The following is a 20,974-nucleotide window of genomic DNA, read 5'->3' as shown; positions in this document are numbered from 1 at the left end:
CACTGTAAACGCATGTGCCACTGAAAAGTGACGGCACAGTGCTCAAACGTTTTCTTTTAGGTTCTACTATTTAAGTTATAGGGTCCCGTCGTGCCTAAAATGATTAAGAAATTTCACCTATAGCGGCTCTTAGTCTGTTCACCATCACTTTTCTTTTATGGTAATGCGTGATATTTAAAATTTTCAACATATGATTTAAAAAACTCTAACATGAAGTAAAAACCACTTCTATGTAATAGGTATATTTATTAAATATTTTAAAAAATCTCAATGGATTGAATGAAATCTGCCCAATTCAGAACGTTTTCGGACCTATCAATCCATCATCAGTGAATCTAAAATAGAATAAATATTCCCACTATTAAAATTGAAAAGATGGTTGAAATTTTGAAAGTTAAGAAATGTGGTTATGATTACTTACTCAAATACTTGCTAAATAGCCCAAGAACCAAACAATCGTTGAAATTATAATTCAATCTACATTATGTTGAAGTAATATTGATCAGGCTAAACGCCGATGTGAAAATATATAACCTTAAAATCTTATTTTAAATAAATACATATACCTATTACATAGAAGTGGTTTACTTCATGTTAGAGTTTTTTAACTATATGGTATACAGCCAACCTAGGGAACTACCCCTTTTTAGTTTATACGATTTATAGCTTTTATTTAATTATAATTATTATTTTTTCTTTTTGGGCCCTGCGAGGCCCCCTTCGGTCCGAGGCCCCCAGGCCACTGCCTACTTTGCCTAATGGTTAATCAGGCACTGCGTATATGAGTCAAGTCCTTTGATGATGGATCCGTTAAGAATAATAAATTAATAAGTAAAAATAAATTTTAACGATTTTTAATCACTCACAACAAAAAATTTCACAGATAAAGTGAAAAAAATTTGTAGTATGTATAATATATGTATTGATTTACAATTCTTAAACTAAAAAAGGCAAACAATAAACTGCCATTCTGTACGTCTATGGCACAAGATGACGGATTTTGTATTTTCCAGCAATATCAAAGCACCCAGTATTTCGTATTCGAATCCAAGATTGCTAAATCCAGTCATCCGAAAATACCTTTAAGGGTCTAAAGGACATATTTTTCGTGGAGCCGGGATTAACTGATGAGGAATGTTTTTGAAGACTTAAATCCCTTTATATTTTTCGTATAAAAAATATTTTCGATATTGATTTGTTTCGCAGACGCGATTTGTGACGTAACGAGATGAAAAAATGACATCAGTAGATTCTTGATATTTTGATTCAATACCAAACGAGGACTAACTTTCTTATTAGGTTTAAAATATACTCCTATTACAGTTGGGTCTATGATTATTTACCCGTGCGTCATCATTTAAAGCACACGAAATAATTCGTAAATCTATTCCACGCAACAGCAAGTGACAGAAAGTGGCTACTACTCCGATCACCGATTATATTAAAAAATTTGACGTTATCAAATAAATAAAATGTAAAATGTTAGTTTTGCTTAAAAATTGTGGTGCAGAATTACAGCTATAATTGAAGTGGCTTAGTAAATCCTTTTAATATTATTATGTAATTAAATATTTGTTATAATATAAATACTTGACAATTGGCGGTGTGCAAGTACTTGGAAGGGAATTGAGAAACGATCGTGCGCGAATAGCGGAGAAATATTGCAACTTTCTTAAATAATTCTTATTGTCAATTGAAATTGTCAAATTGACTTACATTTCATATCTACTGTCATTGGAAGAAGAAAAATTATATGTTGCTCCACAATATTGATATGATATGCAATTATTATATAAAGGTAAATTTAATTAATTATATTTTGCTTGCAGTACTGCATTTTAATAACTAATTTAATTTACTACATACAATTGTTTACGTTTTAATAACATAACCTGAATCTTATTTTTTCTTCTTATTATTTTTTTTGGACTATGACCTTGACAATTATCCAGTAACCAGGACTAATATAATTGGCCAATATGATTAAAAGTGCGAATAAAGTTGCAGAGCTTAGAAATAGGTGTCGTTTTGCCGAACTTGCACGGCCCCACTTTTTGTTATTTATTTCACTTTTACGGAAACTTAAAAAAATCCCTTCCTTAACTCTGAATGAGATTAGGGAGATTTTAGACCCTCTACTTTTTGACGTACGTCAAAATATACGTCGCGGTGTGCAAGTACTTGGAAGGGAACCGAGAAACGACCGTGCGCGAGTCGCGGAGAAATATTGCAACTATCTTAAATAATTCTGAAATTGTCAAATTGACGTATATTTCATACCTTCTGTCATTGAAGCAGAAAAATTATATATTGCTCCACAATATTGATATGATATGTGTACAATAAATATATTATACACGGCTCACTAAAATAATTAGTTACGCCCCTGTACTACTGATTACTTAAAATTCAAGTAGTATTTATGTAACCTTTCTGGAAACTCCAGGTTATTGTTGAGACTCGCATTTGAACCCCTCGCCGGGGCAGATCGTCAAAAGCTTCCTAACGAGAATCATCTCTAATCTATCGACGCTCCCGCTATTCGTAAAAAGGCCGCATTTTACCGGCTTTTTTTGCTATCGTTTTATACCGCTCAGATAATTCAATCTGCTCAGTATTATCGACGATGATTTATTTAGCGTATTAGTGAGTGCCTTACAAATGAACCAAATGGATTATGGAATTCAATCAGAGCTCTGATGTGACACGTCATCAAGGAATAAAACTGTAAGTACTCTACATGTATGTGAACATAACTTATTAGTCGTGATACTGTATGCATTTTGAACCATATACCTCTCGTAGCAAATATTCTTTGTGCCATTTATGCAGATAATACTTTAAATTACATATGAAAAATCGTTATCTACTCTTAACCAGCTTACCTATGGGAATATACTCTATAACCGTACAATAAGTATAGGTTACTATTGTTAAGGATACTTTACGTATTGCCTAAACATTTCTGTTCCATCGAGCCGTATCATATTAATTATTTATTAATTAAATCCTCAAGGTCCTTCGTATTTGCATATTTTGATAATCTCTATTCTGAGAATAACGGTTTTTCATTTATAGTGTCTTTCTGTTGCATTTGGAAATTTCCAAGCCACGCCGCCCCGGCACAAAAATAAAATATTCCTCTCTTTCTGCACTCAAATTCTCAGTATTTAACCCAGCACGTCTCTACAATAGCTGGTAGGTTGTTAAGCCCGGTCTACACGTGCAATTTCAGAAACTACTTGCTTTGTTCAAATAAAGGAGTCGTTTTGTTTGTATGAAAAAATATTTGCATATATTACATTATTTTATTTTCGTAAATATATTTTTCTGTTTATAGTATACAAAAAGTGTACTCATTTCTTGGCTGATAGTACGGGTGTTATAATTTTAACATTGTTTGTTCAACCTTTTGATTTAAATTAAATTTATAATTTTGAATCCGATTAAGCCTGGTTCACAGGTTACAAAAATTATTAAAAATAATTTTGTTTTCTTGCATAAATTGTAAGTTTTTGCTACATTTAGCTTCGCTTAAGCTCATTTTACACTTCTAGAAAACTATAGAAAATAAATAATTGTTTTTTCCTTCAATTTAATTAATTTAAATACTTGTTAAGGGTGTCTCACACTTGCTGAAAAATACCCATTTTGGAAAATTGCATATATTTTGAAATTTTATAGTTTTGCATTTCATATACTAATCTGCGCTCATACAGGGTGATACTATTAAGCCAATCTCACACTATTAAACGTGTAATATATAATATATTGTACATATTCTCTCATTTTCGCATCGATTTATAGGTTTAGACATTTGCAAATAATCTATCTAATCTCACATTCTCGCAACATGGCTGACCGATCAAAATATAACCAACAGAGGCTCACCGCAAAACTTGATATAACCAAGTTGGCTGATTCGGTTCCCACAACTCTTAATTCTCTAAACAAATATAAAATTCGTGAAATAATTTCACAACTCAAACATTCTTACGGACTTTTCCGCGATGCTCAAAATGTGCTGGAGACGATCCCCGAGGAACCTACCCCCTCTACTGATTCCTCTGTGGTTTTTGATAAATATTTGGATACAATTTCTCTATTGGAAGAAAGGTTAGAGGTCATTGAAAGTTCTAATGTGACTGCTACCCCCTCCCTCCAATTTGACCCTAATTCTTCTCTAACCTCACAGTCTATGGCTAGGCAACGAACAGTAAACCTCCCTCGTATTCAGTTAAAACCATTTAGTGGCTTAGTTACTGAATACAATTCATTCATTGAGACCTTTGATACAATAATAGGATCTGATACTACATTAAGTGATCTGGAAAAACTCATTTACCTCAAAAGTTTTCTAACTTCCGAGCCTTTGACGCTTCTCGAGCATATCCCACTCACAGGTGACAATTACAAAATAGCCCGGGATAACCTGACACAAAGGTACGCCAACTCTAAATCGCTTATCAAAACTCTCATCTCTCAAATTCTTGATGCGCCTCCTATTTCTGGAAACGCAAATCACTCACAATTAAGAAATTTTCATACGGTCATGTCAAATAATTTCAAGGCCCTATTGAACTTGAATAGGCCCCCTTCAGATCTCTTGCATTTACTTCTCATACATATCGCTACTCAGAAACTCGACGCACCTACCATTAGGGCTCTTGAGTTCCAATCCGGTGGTAGCCAAGCTACCCCTGATTTTGTCCATTTTCTAGGGGAAATCGAGACACGCGTTGTTCATCTTGAGAATATTCAATCTCAATCAAAACCAAAATCGACTACTACTTCCAGACACTCTTTACACCTAGCCTCAGACACTTCTACCAGTAACCTTTCGCCTCGCTTAGGTCCTAAGAAATGTTCCTATTGCAACGACTCTCACTCGATCTACTCTTGTCCTCAGTTCAAGCAGTTGAATTCTAAAGAACGTTTTAGTTTTGTCAAACAAAATAAATTTTGTATTAATTGTCTTGGGTCTCACATGCTCGATCAGTGTAAATCCAAATTCTCTTGCATAGTTTGTAAATCTCGTCATCACACGTTGCTCCATTTCGACAAAACGGGTCATAGTAACCCTTCCGCGGCTGTTGGCCAACACAACTCAAATAATCATAATAAAACCGCTATCTCAAATAACTCCCATACACAGGGTAATTCACAACAGGGGCCCTCACATGTTAGAGCTCCTGAAACGGAAGTTAATCTTCAAAATTCGACTCCACATTCAATGGCTCTATCTGCAGCCTCGCTTGATAATCATTTGGTGTTATTAAGCACACTCCAGGTCTATCTTGTCGCTCCTAGCGGCAAGAGGGTCTTCGCAAAGGCACTTTTAGACTCGGCCTCACAGGTTTCATTTATTAGTGCTGACCTCGTAAAGGAACTGTCACTCACCACTAGAGATGGAAAATTACGGATCAATGGAATTAACTCCACCTCATCCTCGTCTCAATCTATTGTAGATACAACAATTTTCGCTGTCGCTAACGACGTTCCTTTTGACATCTCGTGCTCTGTACTCCCAAAGATAACAAATCCGCTTCCTCAAATTTCTATTTCGGCGAGCAAACTAAACATACCCTCAGAGATACCATTAGGTGATCCGATGTTCCATGTAACATCCCCAATTGGTATCCTGCTCGGTGCAGACCTGTATAACGATATCATTCAACCTGAAATAATTCGTTTGGGAAAAGGTCTTCCCGTTCTTCAACGCACTCTACTCGGGTACACGATATCAGGGTCAGTTCCAGACTTTGCTCTTAAGTCGAAAAATACTAAAAAGGCTTTGGAATTTTATTCAAACTCTCTCGTTACTTGTTGTTCTCATAACACTCCTTCCGCCGTAAATGAGCCGGTAGTGTCCAACGAGGAACTATCCGATCATTTACAAAAATTCTGGGAGCTGGAAGAAGCCGCTCCTCAGAACACCGATCTCATTAATGATCACCCCGCTGAAATTAATTTTGTAAAACATGTTAATGTTCTCCCCAATGGACGATATGAGTCCACACTCAATCTCAAACTCCCTATCGAAGATATAGACATGGGAAATTCGTTTCTCTCGGCAAAAAGACGTTTTCTCAGTCTCGAGAAACGTTTTCAACTCAACCCTGATTTATTGGAAAAATATCAGGACATTATATCGGAATATCTCAATAACGGACAAATAATTCAAGTGCCGTTAAAAATGCTAAATGACTCAGGTAAACCTAATTACTTTCTCCCTCACTTTCCCGTTTTCAAATCCAACTCTACTACTTCCACTCGTATAGTTTTCGATCCAAACAATAAATCGTCTACGGGAATCTCCCTCAGTGACGTCATAGACAAAGGTTATGTCGTCCAACATGAACTTTTTGACATTCTCGCTAAGTTTCGTCAGTTTAAATTCGCACTAGTAGGCGACATCAAGGCTATGTTCCTACAAATCGCCATTTGTCCCACTGAAACATTTCTGTTAAATTTTCTCTTTAGGGACAATATTCAGCAGCCTTTACGGTGCTATCAATTTCAAAGATTACCCTTCGGGCTCCCAAGTAGCCCATTTATCGCTCAAAGAGTTATCAAGCACATCGCTGACAACAACAAACATACCCACGAACTTGCTACTAGTGTTCTGCAAGAATCTATCTATATGGATGACCTGATCAGCGGTGCTGACAGTCTTCATGAATTAAGTTGTCTTTTCGAACAATTAACTTCTTTGCTAGAAACCCATGGTTTCCTCCTCCACAAGTGGAACTGCAGTTCTTCAGAATTTCTGTCTCAACACAATTTAAATCCCGTCTCTGAAGTCAGTCTTAACTTCACGGGATCTGATAAAGTCTTAGGCATATTCTGGGATTCAGAACGCGACCACTTTTCGTTTAAAACTCCTATCTTCAAATTGGCTAATGTTGTTACTAAACGTACTATTCTCTCCTACATTGCTACTTTGTATGACCCGCTAGGATGGTTATCCCCTGTCCTTGTGAACGCTAAGCTCTTGATACAGGAAATATGGTCCCAGAAATTGGACTGGGATCAACCCATTGACTCACCCATCATTATGAAAAATTGGCAAAACCTCTTATCGACATTCAAAACTATAGAAGAGGTCAAGGTACCTCGATGCTTACTTTTACAAAAGAAAGTTGTTGATGTTCAATTAATTATTTTCACCGACGCATCGGAAAAAATATACAGCACTTGTGTGTATCTCAAAGCGACATACTCAGACTTTTCTGTATCGTCGCGGCTTATCGCTTCTAAAAACAAAATTTCTCCGCTAAAAAATAAACTCACCATCCCCAAATTGGAACTTTGTGGAATAGTGTTGGGAGTCACTCTGGCTCATAGACTTTTTCACATCTTCAAGAAAAATTTGAGTATATCTTCATCTCATCTCTTTGCTGACTCTACAATTGCCTTGTCTTGGATACTTTCTAAAAAACACATTTGGAACATTTTTGTACAAAACAGAATTCAAAAGGTCAATTCCTTGTTGGAAACTTTTCCTTGTGATTTCCATTTCGTCAGAAGTCACGAAAACATCGCTGACCCCGCTTCCAGAGGGATAAATGTCTTTGATAATCCCCAGACCACCGAAGACTGGTTATGCGGACCTAGCTTTATTAGAGACAATCCCATCGATTTTTCTCTTCATCAAATTCCTCATTTTCAGGATGATCTTCCTGAATTAAGGAAGTTAGTTGTCTCAAACATAGCAACAAATCACGAACTCAACGACACCTTTGAAAATCTATTCGCTAAATCTTCTTCTTTTCGTAAAATTCAAAGAATTGTCGCTTATCTTTTTAGATTCATCAGTAATATTAAAAAGAAAATAAATAACTCTCCACGAGATACGGATATATTGACGCCACCCGAAATGGAGATCGCTGATCACGCGATCATCAGGTATATCCAAAGTATCTACTTTAAAAAAGAGATTCTTGAATTGAAAAATGCTAAACTCGTGACCAATAAAGCCATTCGTAAACTCAACCCCTTCCTACAACATAATGATGGGCTGATTCGTGTGGGAGGACGTCTCCGACACGCCCCCATATCGTATAATCAAAAACACCCCATTCTACTTCCTTCTAAATGTCGAGTTGTAGAACTAATCTTGACTCAAGCTCATCATAAGTTATTACATTCAGGCGCGCAAACAGTACTTTCGTATGTCAAAATGAAGTACTGGCCAATTGACGGATTAAGACAGATTAAACGCTTAATTCGTAAGTGTGTAAACTGTTTCCGATTCATGACACCCAATTCTGTTCAACAGATGGCAGATATGCATCCCGATCGTGTACTCCCCACTAGACCCTTCCAAGTCGTCTCAGTGGACTATGGGGGGTTCTTCTTAATTAAGTCCTCACATTTGAGGAAGGCACCGCTTTACAAAGCATACGTAGCCTATTTCATTTGCATGAGCACTAAATGTGTTCATATCGAACTCGTCACAGGATTAAGCGCAGAAGCCTATATTCTTACTCTGAAAAGGTTTATTGCCAGAAGATCCACGCCCAGTATTATTTGGAGCGACAATGCCACAAATTTCCATGGGGCAAAAAATGAAATGCGCGAATTCTATGATTTTTTCTTAAATCAAAATAATTCGGAACAGATTAAGGAATTCTGTACTCAAAACTCCATAACTTTCAAGATGGGTGTTCCCCGCAACCCCCATCAATTCGGCCTCCATGAGGTAGGAATAAAGAGTGTGAAGTATCACCTCTATCGAATTATAGGAAATTCCCACTTCACCTTTGAAGTGTTTAACACAGTATTATGCCAAATCGAGGCTATTCTAAATTCGAGACCCATCACTAGGATGTCGTCTGACGCCAATGACTTCGCTTTCCTATCTCCAGCTCACTTCTTAGTTCAAAGAAGTTTAACCGCGCCCCCTGAACCAAGTGTTTCAGAGATACCTGAAAATAGGTTGAATCTTTTTCAGCGTATTAGTAAAATTCAACAGCAATTTTGGAAATTGTGGAAAAAAGACTATCTTTGCCTCCTGCAGCAAAGAAATAAATGGACCGACCCTACTGACCCTGTCAAGATCGGGGATTTGGTTCTGTTGAAGGAGGATGGTACTCCTCCACTCTTATGGCCAACTGCCAGGGTAATAGATGTATTGCCTGGTAAGGATGGTCTAGTTCGTACTGTCAAGATTCACACTACTCACGGTGATTTTCTTCGTGGTATTACGAAAATCGCTGTGATTCCCCTGGAAGATTAAAATCTATCCCTAGGGGGAAAACTTATCGTTTTCCTCCATTTTATCGTTGTTACCCCTTGTGTATATAAACTCTAATTTCTTCAAACATTTCTTATCGTTGTGCACATCTTTGCCAATCCCCTCTCTTCGAGGTGATATAGGCCATCTCTCTCGCCTGTCGCCCCCGGCAATATGTACAATAAATATATTATACACGGCTCACTAAAATAATTAGTTACGCCCCTGTACTACTGATTACTTAAAATTCAAGTAGTATTTATGTAACCTTTCTGGAAACTCCAGGTTATTGTTGAGACTCGCATTTGAACCCCTCGCCGGGGCAGATCGTCAAAAGCTTCCTAACGAGAATCATCTCTAATCTATCGACGCTCCCGCTATTCGTAAAAAGGCCGCATTTTACCGGCTTTTTTTGCTATCGTTTTATACCGCTCAGATAATTCAATCTGCTCAGTATTATCGACGATGATTTATTTAGCGTATTAGTGAGTGCCTTACAAATGAACCAAATGGATTATGGAATTCAATCAGAGCTCTGATGTGACACGTCATCAAGGAATAAAACTGTAAGTACTCTACATGTATGTGAACATAACTTATTAGTCGTGATACTGTATGCATTTTGAACCATATACCTCTCGTAGCAAATATTCTTTGTGCCATTTATGCAGATAATACTTTAAATTACATATGAAAAATCGTTATCTACTCTTAACCAGCTTACCTATGGGAATATACTCTATAACCGTACAATAAGTATAGGTTACTATTGTTAAGGATACTTTACGTATTGCCTAAACAATATGCAATTATTATATAAAGGTAAATTTAAATAATTCTATTTTGCTTGCAGTACTGCATTTTAATAACTAATTTTATTTACTACATACAATTGTTTACGTTTTGATAGCATAACCTGAATCTTATTTTTTCTTCTTATTATTTTTTTGGGCTATGGCCTTGACAATTATCCAGTAACCAGGACTAATATAATTGGCCAATATAATTAAAAGTGCGAATAAAGTTGCAGAGCGTAGAAATAGGGGTCGCTTTGCCGAACTTGCACGGTCCCTTGTCATGCGCACTGAGTGATAAATAAGGGATAACGTGTTTGCTTGAAATAGTTTTTGAAACCCTTCAGAAAATACGCACACAGGCTATACTAACGTTAATTGACATTTGGCAAACGTAACCTGCAAAACGGCAGTTGTGTGCTATAACTTATTTTATTGAATTATTTGTCATAATGTATCACCAAAGACAATTTACTTCTTTAGGAACACAAAACATCCATCCTAAGTTTAACCAGACAATTCAATCAAGTGTTAGATTTCTCAAGAAATGGTGTAATTTAGAATTATTCTACCAGGGTTGCCAAGCAGATTATATTCAATTATATAATGTTTATTACCTGATAGTTTTTAAGAAAAACAAATTTTGATTACAATTTTATAGGCTCGGAGCTTCGCTGGTGTCACTCCTAGCGGATTACTAATTCAACTTTCACCGGTATTTTTTAAATTTATTATTTAATTTTTATCGCTTAATATTTACAACGCAAAAAAGTAATTAAATTGTAATCGATTTTTTTAAGATTTTGCTAATCATTTTGACGTCCTATTGATGAAATATGAATTTCTTACTTCGGATACTTTCACAATTATCGTGTAGATGGCGCTAAGATTAATAGATTAATTTATAATTAAATATTACAGAACATTAAAAAAACTTAAATTCAGTATTTAAAACGTAAGTATAAGGTAAAAATATATACCACAGCTTTGACCAACTAATATTTTTTATAATTAATGTTTTTAATTTTAATTTTAAAATAATCACTTTGACATTTATGTCAAATTTCCAGTAAACGTTTACAGACTTGTCACTACTGGCGCTCGCGAATTTGTAAATATCCCCTCTACGTACGAGCTCACAGCGTATACATCGTTACTATATTTTTTATTCTAGTTGTCTTTGGTTCAGCTCATATGACCTTTTTTTTCGTTTTTTATGATTTAAATATATGACCTTTGGCAATCTAACAAATACGTAATCCCTTAATAACGTGAACCTTATTTCTACCTAAATAAGGGGATACCTTATCCGCTAATAAAGTAATACGTTATTTTTCAGTTAATGCGCATGAGCAGAATAGTGTATAACGTTTAACGTTGCTAAAATAAAGGAATTAAAAACTCTCTATTAACTGGGTATGAAATTAACGGAAAAATATAATACACTTACCTTAAAATTTCAATCTCCAATAGAAAATTAGTAGTTAAAACAACTGTTTCTGTAATAGAAATAACTTCTAAATGCAAAAACAAGACAAAAAGAGCAAAAAATCCAACAAACTGACAGTGACAAGTAAACAAACTAGAAACGTCACAACCACAAATTGTACTTAAAATCTGAAAAGTCACAAGTCTTCTTTGTACCTATCTCTTTTCGAAGTACTGAGTCTAGAGCGTTCATAAAAATAACATGTGTTTTTACTTAATAACAGGCGGTAGGTGGTTTGTCTTTAGTTTCATGCGTGGAAGACAATGATGCTAGATAAAAAGTATGTGTTTTATCTCGCTAGGTATTAATGACGCACGGGTAAAGAACCCTGGGCTCAAGTGTATATAAATAAACTATAAAGATGACCAAAAAGACATACAACACTTAGAAGAACAAATATTTTTTAAATATTTATTTATGGAAGTATACATTATAATATTCTTATTACTTGATAACATTATAAACAAATTTGTAACGTCATTTTGATCAAAAACTTAATAAGTGACTCCTCCTTGATTTTCTATACACTCAGTTACTTTATGGGGCATTAATTGAGAGTGGTCTGTATCGCGAAATACTCATCCAGATTCTTCTTATCGCATGGAACAAGTCTTCTAAGTTTGCTGACGGACGTGGCAATCGATTTAGGTTTCAACCTACTATATCTCACATGTTCGCTGGATGACTGGGACACATTAGCTAATTTTGATGGCAACTCCAAAGTGTTTACACCAGATTCGTGTTTGAACTCCATGGTTTCACGGGAAATATGATTTGCGATATCCTGTTGAAAGATCGAATTTGGAATGGTTTGTAGATAGGGATGTACATAAAACCGGTTGAAGTACTTCAAGAATATATCGTCGAGATGTCAAAGTATCATTAATGAGAACTAGAGATGATCTGCTTCCCAAACATATAGCACTCCATACCATAAAGCTTGGTTGTCTTGCTGTATGAAGTTCAACAGCCAAGTCTACACTTCGTCTCTCACCTCGAAAACGTCTTACGCTCATGCACCCATCAGAGCCACCCAACAAAACCATAATTCATCTCAGAAGCAGAAGTAGGAAGCAGGCAGGGAAACGGGAGGGAAGCAGAGATAGTGGACTGATTACCTGTGCTTTCACTAAGGCTCAGTCATAGTTTCCCTTCTTATACTCCAGCGCCAACTTCGTCATCGCTTTTAGAGCCGTTAGCCGTCCCTTTCTGAAAAGGAAATGTTGATGTTATCTCCTCAGATTTGATACTTATATCCGATATCCTTTTGCGCTGCTTCTTGGCATATTTTCCGCCTTCTGCCTGCTCTTACTTTCGCCTCCTTGACAAGCGTGCTTATCGGTGATGCTAATTCTGCTTTCCTTTGATGGTTTATTGTTAGTAGTTAAACCACCATATTAGTGCGCCATACGTAATCATAGCCAATACATCTGTCTGGGTTTTACACCTCATGTTTTCCTACATATTCTTCGATATTTCCAAAGGGAAAGCTTTGCTTTGTTTGTTATTCTTTGCGAATGGGCGTTCCATGTAAGTTGCTTATCTAGCATTACTCCTAGATATTTGACCTAATTCGCCTCTTTCATAGTTTGACAGTTTCTCCATCCAGAGCGAACATCCAGATGTTGTATAAGTTTCATATCAATGTGAAACCAACTACTACCGTTTTACTAGGATTGGCAGAGTTCTTCTCTGCCGCACCAGTTAGTAAGAATATTTAATATTCTTTGGAGTATGGTAGATAGAACATTACCATATTTTTCTCTTATCATAATTACCTGATCATTCGCATAGGCCTGCACTTCTACCATCTGAGCCTAAAAGAGCGAGAAAGTCTGAGAAAGTACTTCCCCTGTTGGCGTACCCCTAAGCTGTTTTGGTCAAAATCTCCATTCCTTGCAAATCTGTTAGAATCAGCTTATTTTCAAAATATTTAAAATATGTCAAATTTTAATCAAAACACTTTGATGTTTTTTTAGATTCCTCCAAGTGTCATCCATCAATCATACGGAGTTCAGCCTCAGTACCGCCAAGTGACCTACAACAACCCCAACTACGTAACCCAGAGCCCCTCGCACCAAATGACCTACCCTTCAGCCATGCAGTACCAAGCCATTAGTCCCATGTACTCCAACCAGCCGGCGTACCAACCTCCACCAGTGAGACAGTACCCGAATTATGCGCAGCACGCAAGTCCCATTAAGACTTACATGAATAATTCGGCGAACCACATACCGTACGACCAGCCGGTAGCCTATTCGCCTACACACAGATTGTACGGAGTACCAATTGGGGCTCAGCCGGTCGTTGGAGGTCAGGCTGGTATGGTCAAGGAGAAGCCTAGCGATATGGGAGTAAGTAAATCAAATAATGTTGTAAAGCATCTGGGGCTTATATGGTATACTACTCGTTATTAGCTTTATTATATACATACTTAACCAAGAAATCGAGTAATAAGATAATTATTGATCATTAAAACAACCCTTTGGAAAAATGTGATACATTCCAAGCACAAACATGAAATTAAATAGCTCGTTGTTATAGTTAAAATCTAGTTGTTATAAACCAACACAGAGGCACAGCATTGTAAAACTCTAAATTTTCAGATGAATCACTGCCCTTCGTCGATTTATTCTTTTTTGTATGTGTTCGAAATAGCTCTCTGAGTCACTTGAAGTTTGTGAAACTTGTCATTGCTTTGTATAGTTCTTTCCTTGGCACGGTGTCGTAAGCTTTCCTAAGGTCTACAAATGCCACGTGTACATCTCTGTTCTTAACTCTTTTATTCTCTATTTTCTGTTGTATTGTATAGACATGATATAGACATGATTTCTCTGCTGTGAATCCTGCTTGTTCTTCACCGATTTTAACTTCTATACTTTTCTCTATTTTGTTCCTGAGCTTTCGCTTATTCCCCTGAGGTTTTCGCATTCTTTTCTATTGGCTCTCTTATATATCGATGTTCTATAGTATTCTATAGGCTTTATGTCAGTGTTTAGGAATGGCCTCTCCATATATTTAATTGGCTCCATCACAATTCCTCTTGATTCTCCAGTTTTATTGTTATTCATGGAATTTACCGCTTATTTCTTCTCCTTGTCTCTAAAACTCTAAATTTTCAGATTAATCACTGTCTTTCGTCGTATTATTCTTTTTTGTATTTTTTCGAAATAGCTCTCTGAATCACTTGAAGTTTGTGAAACTTGTCAATGCTTTGTATAGTTCTCTCTGTGGCACGGTGTCGTAGGTTTTCCTAAGGTCTACAAACGCCACGTGTGCATCTCCGTTCTTAATAGTATGGTATAGTTAGACCCAAACCCAGACATCCAAAGTGAAAGTTATCCTCCAACACCAAATTGTTCTATATGGTCCACATAATGTTCAGAAAAAAGTCACACCATTTTGAGCGTCGGGTTTGGGGGGAGAGGGGGGAGAAATCTGCAAATTCGTAGTTTTTTAGGTTTTTCGTCAATATTTCTAAAACTAAGCGGTTTAGCATGAACAACCTTCTACACAAAATTGTTCTACATTAAATTTGAAATAAAAAAGGCCCTATGCATAACCCTTCTAAAATGAACGGTTCCAAAGTTACGGAGGTAGTATAGTATAATTTTGGTCCAAAAAAAGGCCTAACCCAGACATCCAACGTAAAAGTTTTCCTTCAACACCAAATTGTTTTATATGGTCCACATATTGTTCAGTAAAAAGTTACACCATTTTGAGCGTCCGGTTTGAGGGGGAGATGGGGGAGAAGTCGGTAAATTAGTAGTTTTTTTACGTTTTTCGTCAATATTTCTAAAACTATGCTTTAGCGTAAGGAATGTTCTATAGAAAAATGTTCTACATAAAATTTAAAACAAAAAAGGTTCGATAAATAATTGTTATAACATTAACGGTTCCAGAGTTACGGAGGGTGAAAAGTGGAGGTTTTCGATACTTTTTATATTTACCGATTTCTCCCCCCTCTCCCCCCCAAACCCGATGCTCAAAATGGTGTGACTTTTTTCTGAACATTATGTGGACCATATAGAACAATTTGGTGTTGGAGGATAACTTTCACTTTGGATGTCTGGGTTTTTGGTATAGTTATATCAAAAATATTGCCCAAAAAATATAAAAAGTATCGAAAACCTCGACTTTCACCCTCCGTAACTCTGGAACCGTTGATTTTATAACAATTATGGATAGAACATTTTTTGTTTTAAATTTCATGTAGAACATTTTTGTATATAACATTGTTTACGCTAAAGCATAGTTTTAGAAATATTGACGAAAAACTTAAAAAAACTACTAATTTACCGGCTTCTCTCCCATTTCCCTCCCAAACCGGACGCTCAAAATGGTATAACTTTTTACTGAACAATATGTGGACCATATAGAACATTTTGGTGTTGGAGGAAAACTTTTACTTTGGATGTTTGGGTTAGGCCTTTTTTTGGACCAGTTATACTATACTACCTTCGTAACTTTGGAACCATTTATTTTAGAAAGATTATGCATAGGGCCTTTTTTGTTTCAAATTTAATGTAGAACAATTTTGTATTGAGGGTTGTTCATGCTAAACCGCATAGTTTTAGAAATATTGGCGAAAAACTACGAATTTACCGATTTTCCCCCCGCATTTTCGCATTCTTTTCCATTTGATTTCTTAAATATCGATGTTTTATAGGCTTTCTGTCAGTGTTTAGGAATGGCCTCTCCATATATTGCTCTTTCCATGATTCGGCATGTCATTCTTCTTAATTTCTGTGTTAAATATTTAATTAGCTCCATCACAATTCCTCTTGGTTCTCCAGCTTTATTGTTCTTCATCGAATTTACTGCTTGTTTCTTCTCCTTGTCTGTTACGACTATCTTTTACTCCTCTGTGATCATTGTTTTTTTTTCGTCTTCATTAATGCCTAATTCTGGTCTTTGTTCTATCAGTAGATTTTTGTAGTAGTTCTCCCACTCGTTGTCCTGTATGTAGTGTATCGACGTTTCCTCTTTCCTGTTAGTTCGTAATGATTTCGCAATTTTCACAAGTTCGAACTACATAATCTGTCTATCTATCTAATCAGCTCTAAACATCCATCTTTGGATATAGGCATCCTCTTCCTTCTTCCATGCCTCTCTATCTTAGGCAATTTGTACCCATTTTGACCCGGCGTATTTTTTCAGGTCATTTGACCATCGCATTTGTGGCCTTCCCCATTTTCGTTTGTAGTTCCATGGTCTCCAATGTATACTTGTCTTAGTTCATATTTCATCTTTCTGCCTTAGGGTTGGTCCGGCAAACTTCTATTTAAGCTTTGCTTCATTTTTGTTTTGTTACGGATCCATTCATTTCTTTTCCTGTCCGATAGTTTAATGTTCAGCATTTGTCTTTCCATGGATCTTTCTCTCTTCATCTTTAAAGGTGGTCACTTGTACTGAAGCTCTTTCTAAATCCAGCTTGTTTTCTTATCCGGTATTCATGTGATTTAGTTCTTAATCTATTTGTTAGTATTTTGGGTAAGAGTTTGTACATCACATTTAGTAAAGTTATGGGTCTGTAATTCTTTAGATCCCTTTTATTTCCTGTCTTAAATATTTACAGCTTATTGCTTGGTTCCAGGTGTTAGGTATTTGTTTTGCATTAGTATTTTATTCATAAGTAGGTATGTAAACAACTTCTCTAGTTGTTTTGCCACCATTTTTAGTATCTCTACAGTTATCCCGTCTTTTCCTGGCGATTTATTATTCTTCATCTCCTTGAGTGCTCTTTTTATTTCATTCTTACTGATTTCTGGTTGTTGATTTCTTATGTTGGATTCTATTTTGTATTGTAGAGGTTTTTATAATATTCATGTGTTGTCTTATAATTTCTTCTATATTATTGTCGTCTCTATGCCGTCTTTGTCGTTTTTAGTATTAATCTGTATGCTTCCAAGCTGTGGTTTTAAGCACTTTATATTTTAATTTTGTTGAATTGTTTTTTTCTATTTTTCCTTCCTGTAATCTCCTTTGGTATTGGAATAAACACCTGTGATTTAAGAATTATCAGCAATCTGTACTGGAATCAAACATCATCTATCCGGACAGAAGCAGGAGAATCCGACGATATCAAAATCAAACGTGGGGTCCGTCAGGGATGTATACTATCACTACTGCTGTTTAGCATCTATTCGGAGCAAATCTATCAAGAAGCAGTTGATGATGTTGAAGCCGGAATTAAAATTACCGAAGAATGTATTAACCCGGGAGTAGTCGCGCTCACTTCTGTAACGTCGATAGTCGCGTGTGAGATTCTATCTCAAAATACGAATTTAAAACAAATTTATATTTTGTACTATTTTTATCTACTTTTTATATTGAAAATATATATTTCTAACAATTTTATTAAAAAAACCTGTGTTAACGGCCACCTGCCAACATCGGCCACCTGTCCTAACGGCCAGTTTAAAAATTTCCCAAACCAATTATATGTTGACTACAAAAACTGGAAATACCGGCCACCTTTCTATATCGGCCAATAGTTCTTTCATTTTTAGTGGCCGTTACTGACAAATTTTACTGTTCAGTAAAACCTGTATTAACGGCCACCTGCCAACATCGGCCACCTGTCCTAACGGCCAGTTTAAAAATTTTCCAGACCAATTATATGTAGACTACAAAAACTGGCAATAGCGGCCACCTTTCTATATCGGCCAATAGTTCTTTCATTTTTAGTGGCCGTTACTGACAGGTTTAACTGTATTACGAAAAGGATGAAATGTGAGATTCTATCTAACGGCGCGAATACTCGCGGGTTAAAGCTAATTGGCTCTCCCCAAAGCCATAAATTCCAGAAAAAGAAGAAGAAAAAAATTCCTACGCATTACTACAGCCTTCCTCGAGGCACTTACGAAATTTTGTCAAAATTGCAAAATTTTTCATCAAGTTATCGCGAAAAAGGATAAAAATTGAGATTCTATCTCACCGCGCGACTACTTGCGGGTTAATAACGTAAGATACGCAGACGACACGGTGGTATTCGCTGACAGTTCTGAAGCCCTCCAGGAGTTAATGAACAGAATCGCAGAAGTCAGCCAGATATACGGACTTAAGCGCTAAGAAAACAAAATTTATGATGATCTCTAAGAAGGAACAGCAATTTGGACGAATCAGTGTGAACGGTCAACAAATAGAAAGAGTAAAAACATACATTTACCTTGGTACGAACGTCAATGAAAACTGGGACCATTCCATAGAAATTAAATGTAGGATAGAGAAAGCAAGATCTGCATTTCAAAAAATGGCTAAGTTATTCAAAGGTCATGATATCTTTCCTATACTGTTGCACGGAGTTGAGTCGTGGACTCTCACAGATGCCACCTGCAAGAAAATTGAGGCTTTTGAAATGTGACTTTATCGTCGAATCCTGAAGGTATCTTATACCGACCACGTTACTAATAGTGTTGCCCAAAATCGGTCTTGTTCTTGCAGTCTTGGTCTTGTTCTTGCGTTTTCGCAAGACCAAGACCAAGACCAAGACCGCCTAATTTTAGCAAGACCAAGACCAAGACTTAGCATGCAAGACTTAAGCAAGAACAAGACTAAGCCTGCGAGACTCTTGCGTCTTGCGGTTAGAACTGAAGGTCGTTTTAGGGAGTATATAGGAGAATAAAATATTTTGCACATCTTTAACAGCAGACGATTTCTTTGCTCTGAACTTAATTGTCCAGGTTTTTGGTACGAGTGTACCAATCAAACTGTTCATTCGTTTATGCTGGATAATAAAAAACTTAGGTACTTTTTTAACTAGCCATGTTTTTCATCAATGCAGGGTGTTTTAAATAAGTATGGTAACCTTACAGGCTAATTCAGCACCAAAAATAATGGCAGTTTGATAGTTTGATTTATAAACATAGGTATGTCCTATTAGAGGTAAAATTCAATAGCTACACTTTGTACTTGATGAGTTTTTCCATGAACACAATTATTGGATATTGAGAAGTTAATGAATTTATCTCCATAAAGTATCATGACGTTGGGATTCAAAATGAAATAGGTAATGAATACAATGTTAATAAATAATTATTAAGTACATAAATAAGTTTATACAAAACAGTTGCCTCTATATAAAATCACATGCGATAGAAACAGAGGTAATGTTACTGTTAAAATATCCACATACATTTTATACATACAAAGGTACCTATACAAAATTTGGCTGACTTACAACTACTAACGATCTATCAAAAATATCCGTCTATTCTTTTGAAAAATGAACAATAAGTTTCGTTGTTTGAAAATAAATGCCATTATTTTCGGCGACAGCCACAAAAGTTGCCTGCTTAACCATAAAATAGATAATGTTATGCATTATGTAAGCATAGGCTATCTGTTACAAAGAAATTTAAACCCATATTTTTTTAATTAATCGCCAAACAGGTAATGCACACGAATAATATACAGTTTCAGCAATACAATATAACACACTGCCTGTCGCCTTCTTGATCGCAAAATAGATTATGTAAGATATTTGCTACAAAGAAATAATATAAGCTCATTTCTTTAATCAATCGCCGAATAGATAATGAACACAAAAATAATAAACAGTTATGTTTAATAATGTATTCTTGGAAATATCACTAAATAATATGTATTACTGATTCGGCACTACAGATTGTAAGGAAAAATTCACTAAGGGCAATAATAAGTTTTAATGAGTTTTACCTTGAAACCGAAATTCACAATCATGCACTTAGTGAAGTATACCATAAAATTATCTCAGCAATTAGAATAGAGCCCCAGTTGATTTCACAGAGCTGGACAGTACCGTATTGAGTTCAAATTGATGAAAATGTCAAAATCTCAAAAAAGTGCACTTTGTGAGTTTCACCTCTAATAGGAGGGTATGTCCGCAAATGCTTCGTTTCCGAAATAGGGGTATTAAAATTTTTCTTACAAACTGAGGATTTATTTATTGCTCTAAAACCGGTTGAAATATGCAAATGAAATTTGGTGAGTTTTATGAGGTAGTTATTGCGCATTTTTGACATACAATTAAGAATTTAATATTCACCATTGGCATGCATACATGACTCATGTAACATGACTCGTTTGTTTAGAATTACCCCTTAAAGTTTGCCATACTTATTTAAAAACACCCTGTATTAATGAAAAACATGGCTAGTTGATAAAATACCTAAATTTTTTGTTATATAACATAAGCGAATGAATCAAAAACAGAATGTTAAGAAAACATTAGACTATAGTTGGGTTTTAATTTCAGTATTTTATATGCTAGAATATTCCACAAAATGATGCGAACTTTGAGAAAAAACACAGTTTGATTGGTATACACGGTATCCGGTATACAATGACACTTTACCTGTCTAGCAACAACATTTTTCCAGCGATATTGTTAAAGAATACGGCTATATAGCCTTATATATAAGGCTAACAAGTGAGATATTGAAGAGTAAGTTTCACTTTGCTTGTGAAGCA

At 35.8% G+C, this 20,974-nt stretch overlaps 1 protein-coding gene across 1 annotated transcript in view; it reads left to right on the top strand.

Moving 5' to 3' along the window:
• LOC114327320 (YLP motif-containing protein 1) overlaps nucleotides 1-20,974 on the top strand; it is an 87,733-nt gene that overhangs the window by 49,826 nt on the left and 16,933 nt on the right. The window contains exon 5 of the mRNA XM_028275908.2: nucleotides 13,501-13,875. Within this exon, the coding sequence (XP_028131709.2) occupies nucleotides 13,501-13,875 (375 nt within the window). The remainder of the gene's footprint in view (nucleotides 1-13,500; nucleotides 13,876-20,974) is intronic.

The sequence above is a fragment of the Diabrotica virgifera genome, chromosome 2, assembly GCF_917563875.1.
Source record: "Diabrotica virgifera virgifera chromosome 2, PGI_DIABVI_V3a".
Taxonomy (NCBI): domain Eukaryota; kingdom Metazoa; phylum Arthropoda; class Insecta; order Coleoptera; family Chrysomelidae; genus Diabrotica; species Diabrotica virgifera.
Note: the sequence above shows the minus strand (reverse complement) of the source record. Positions and strands in the feature narration are given on the sequence as shown.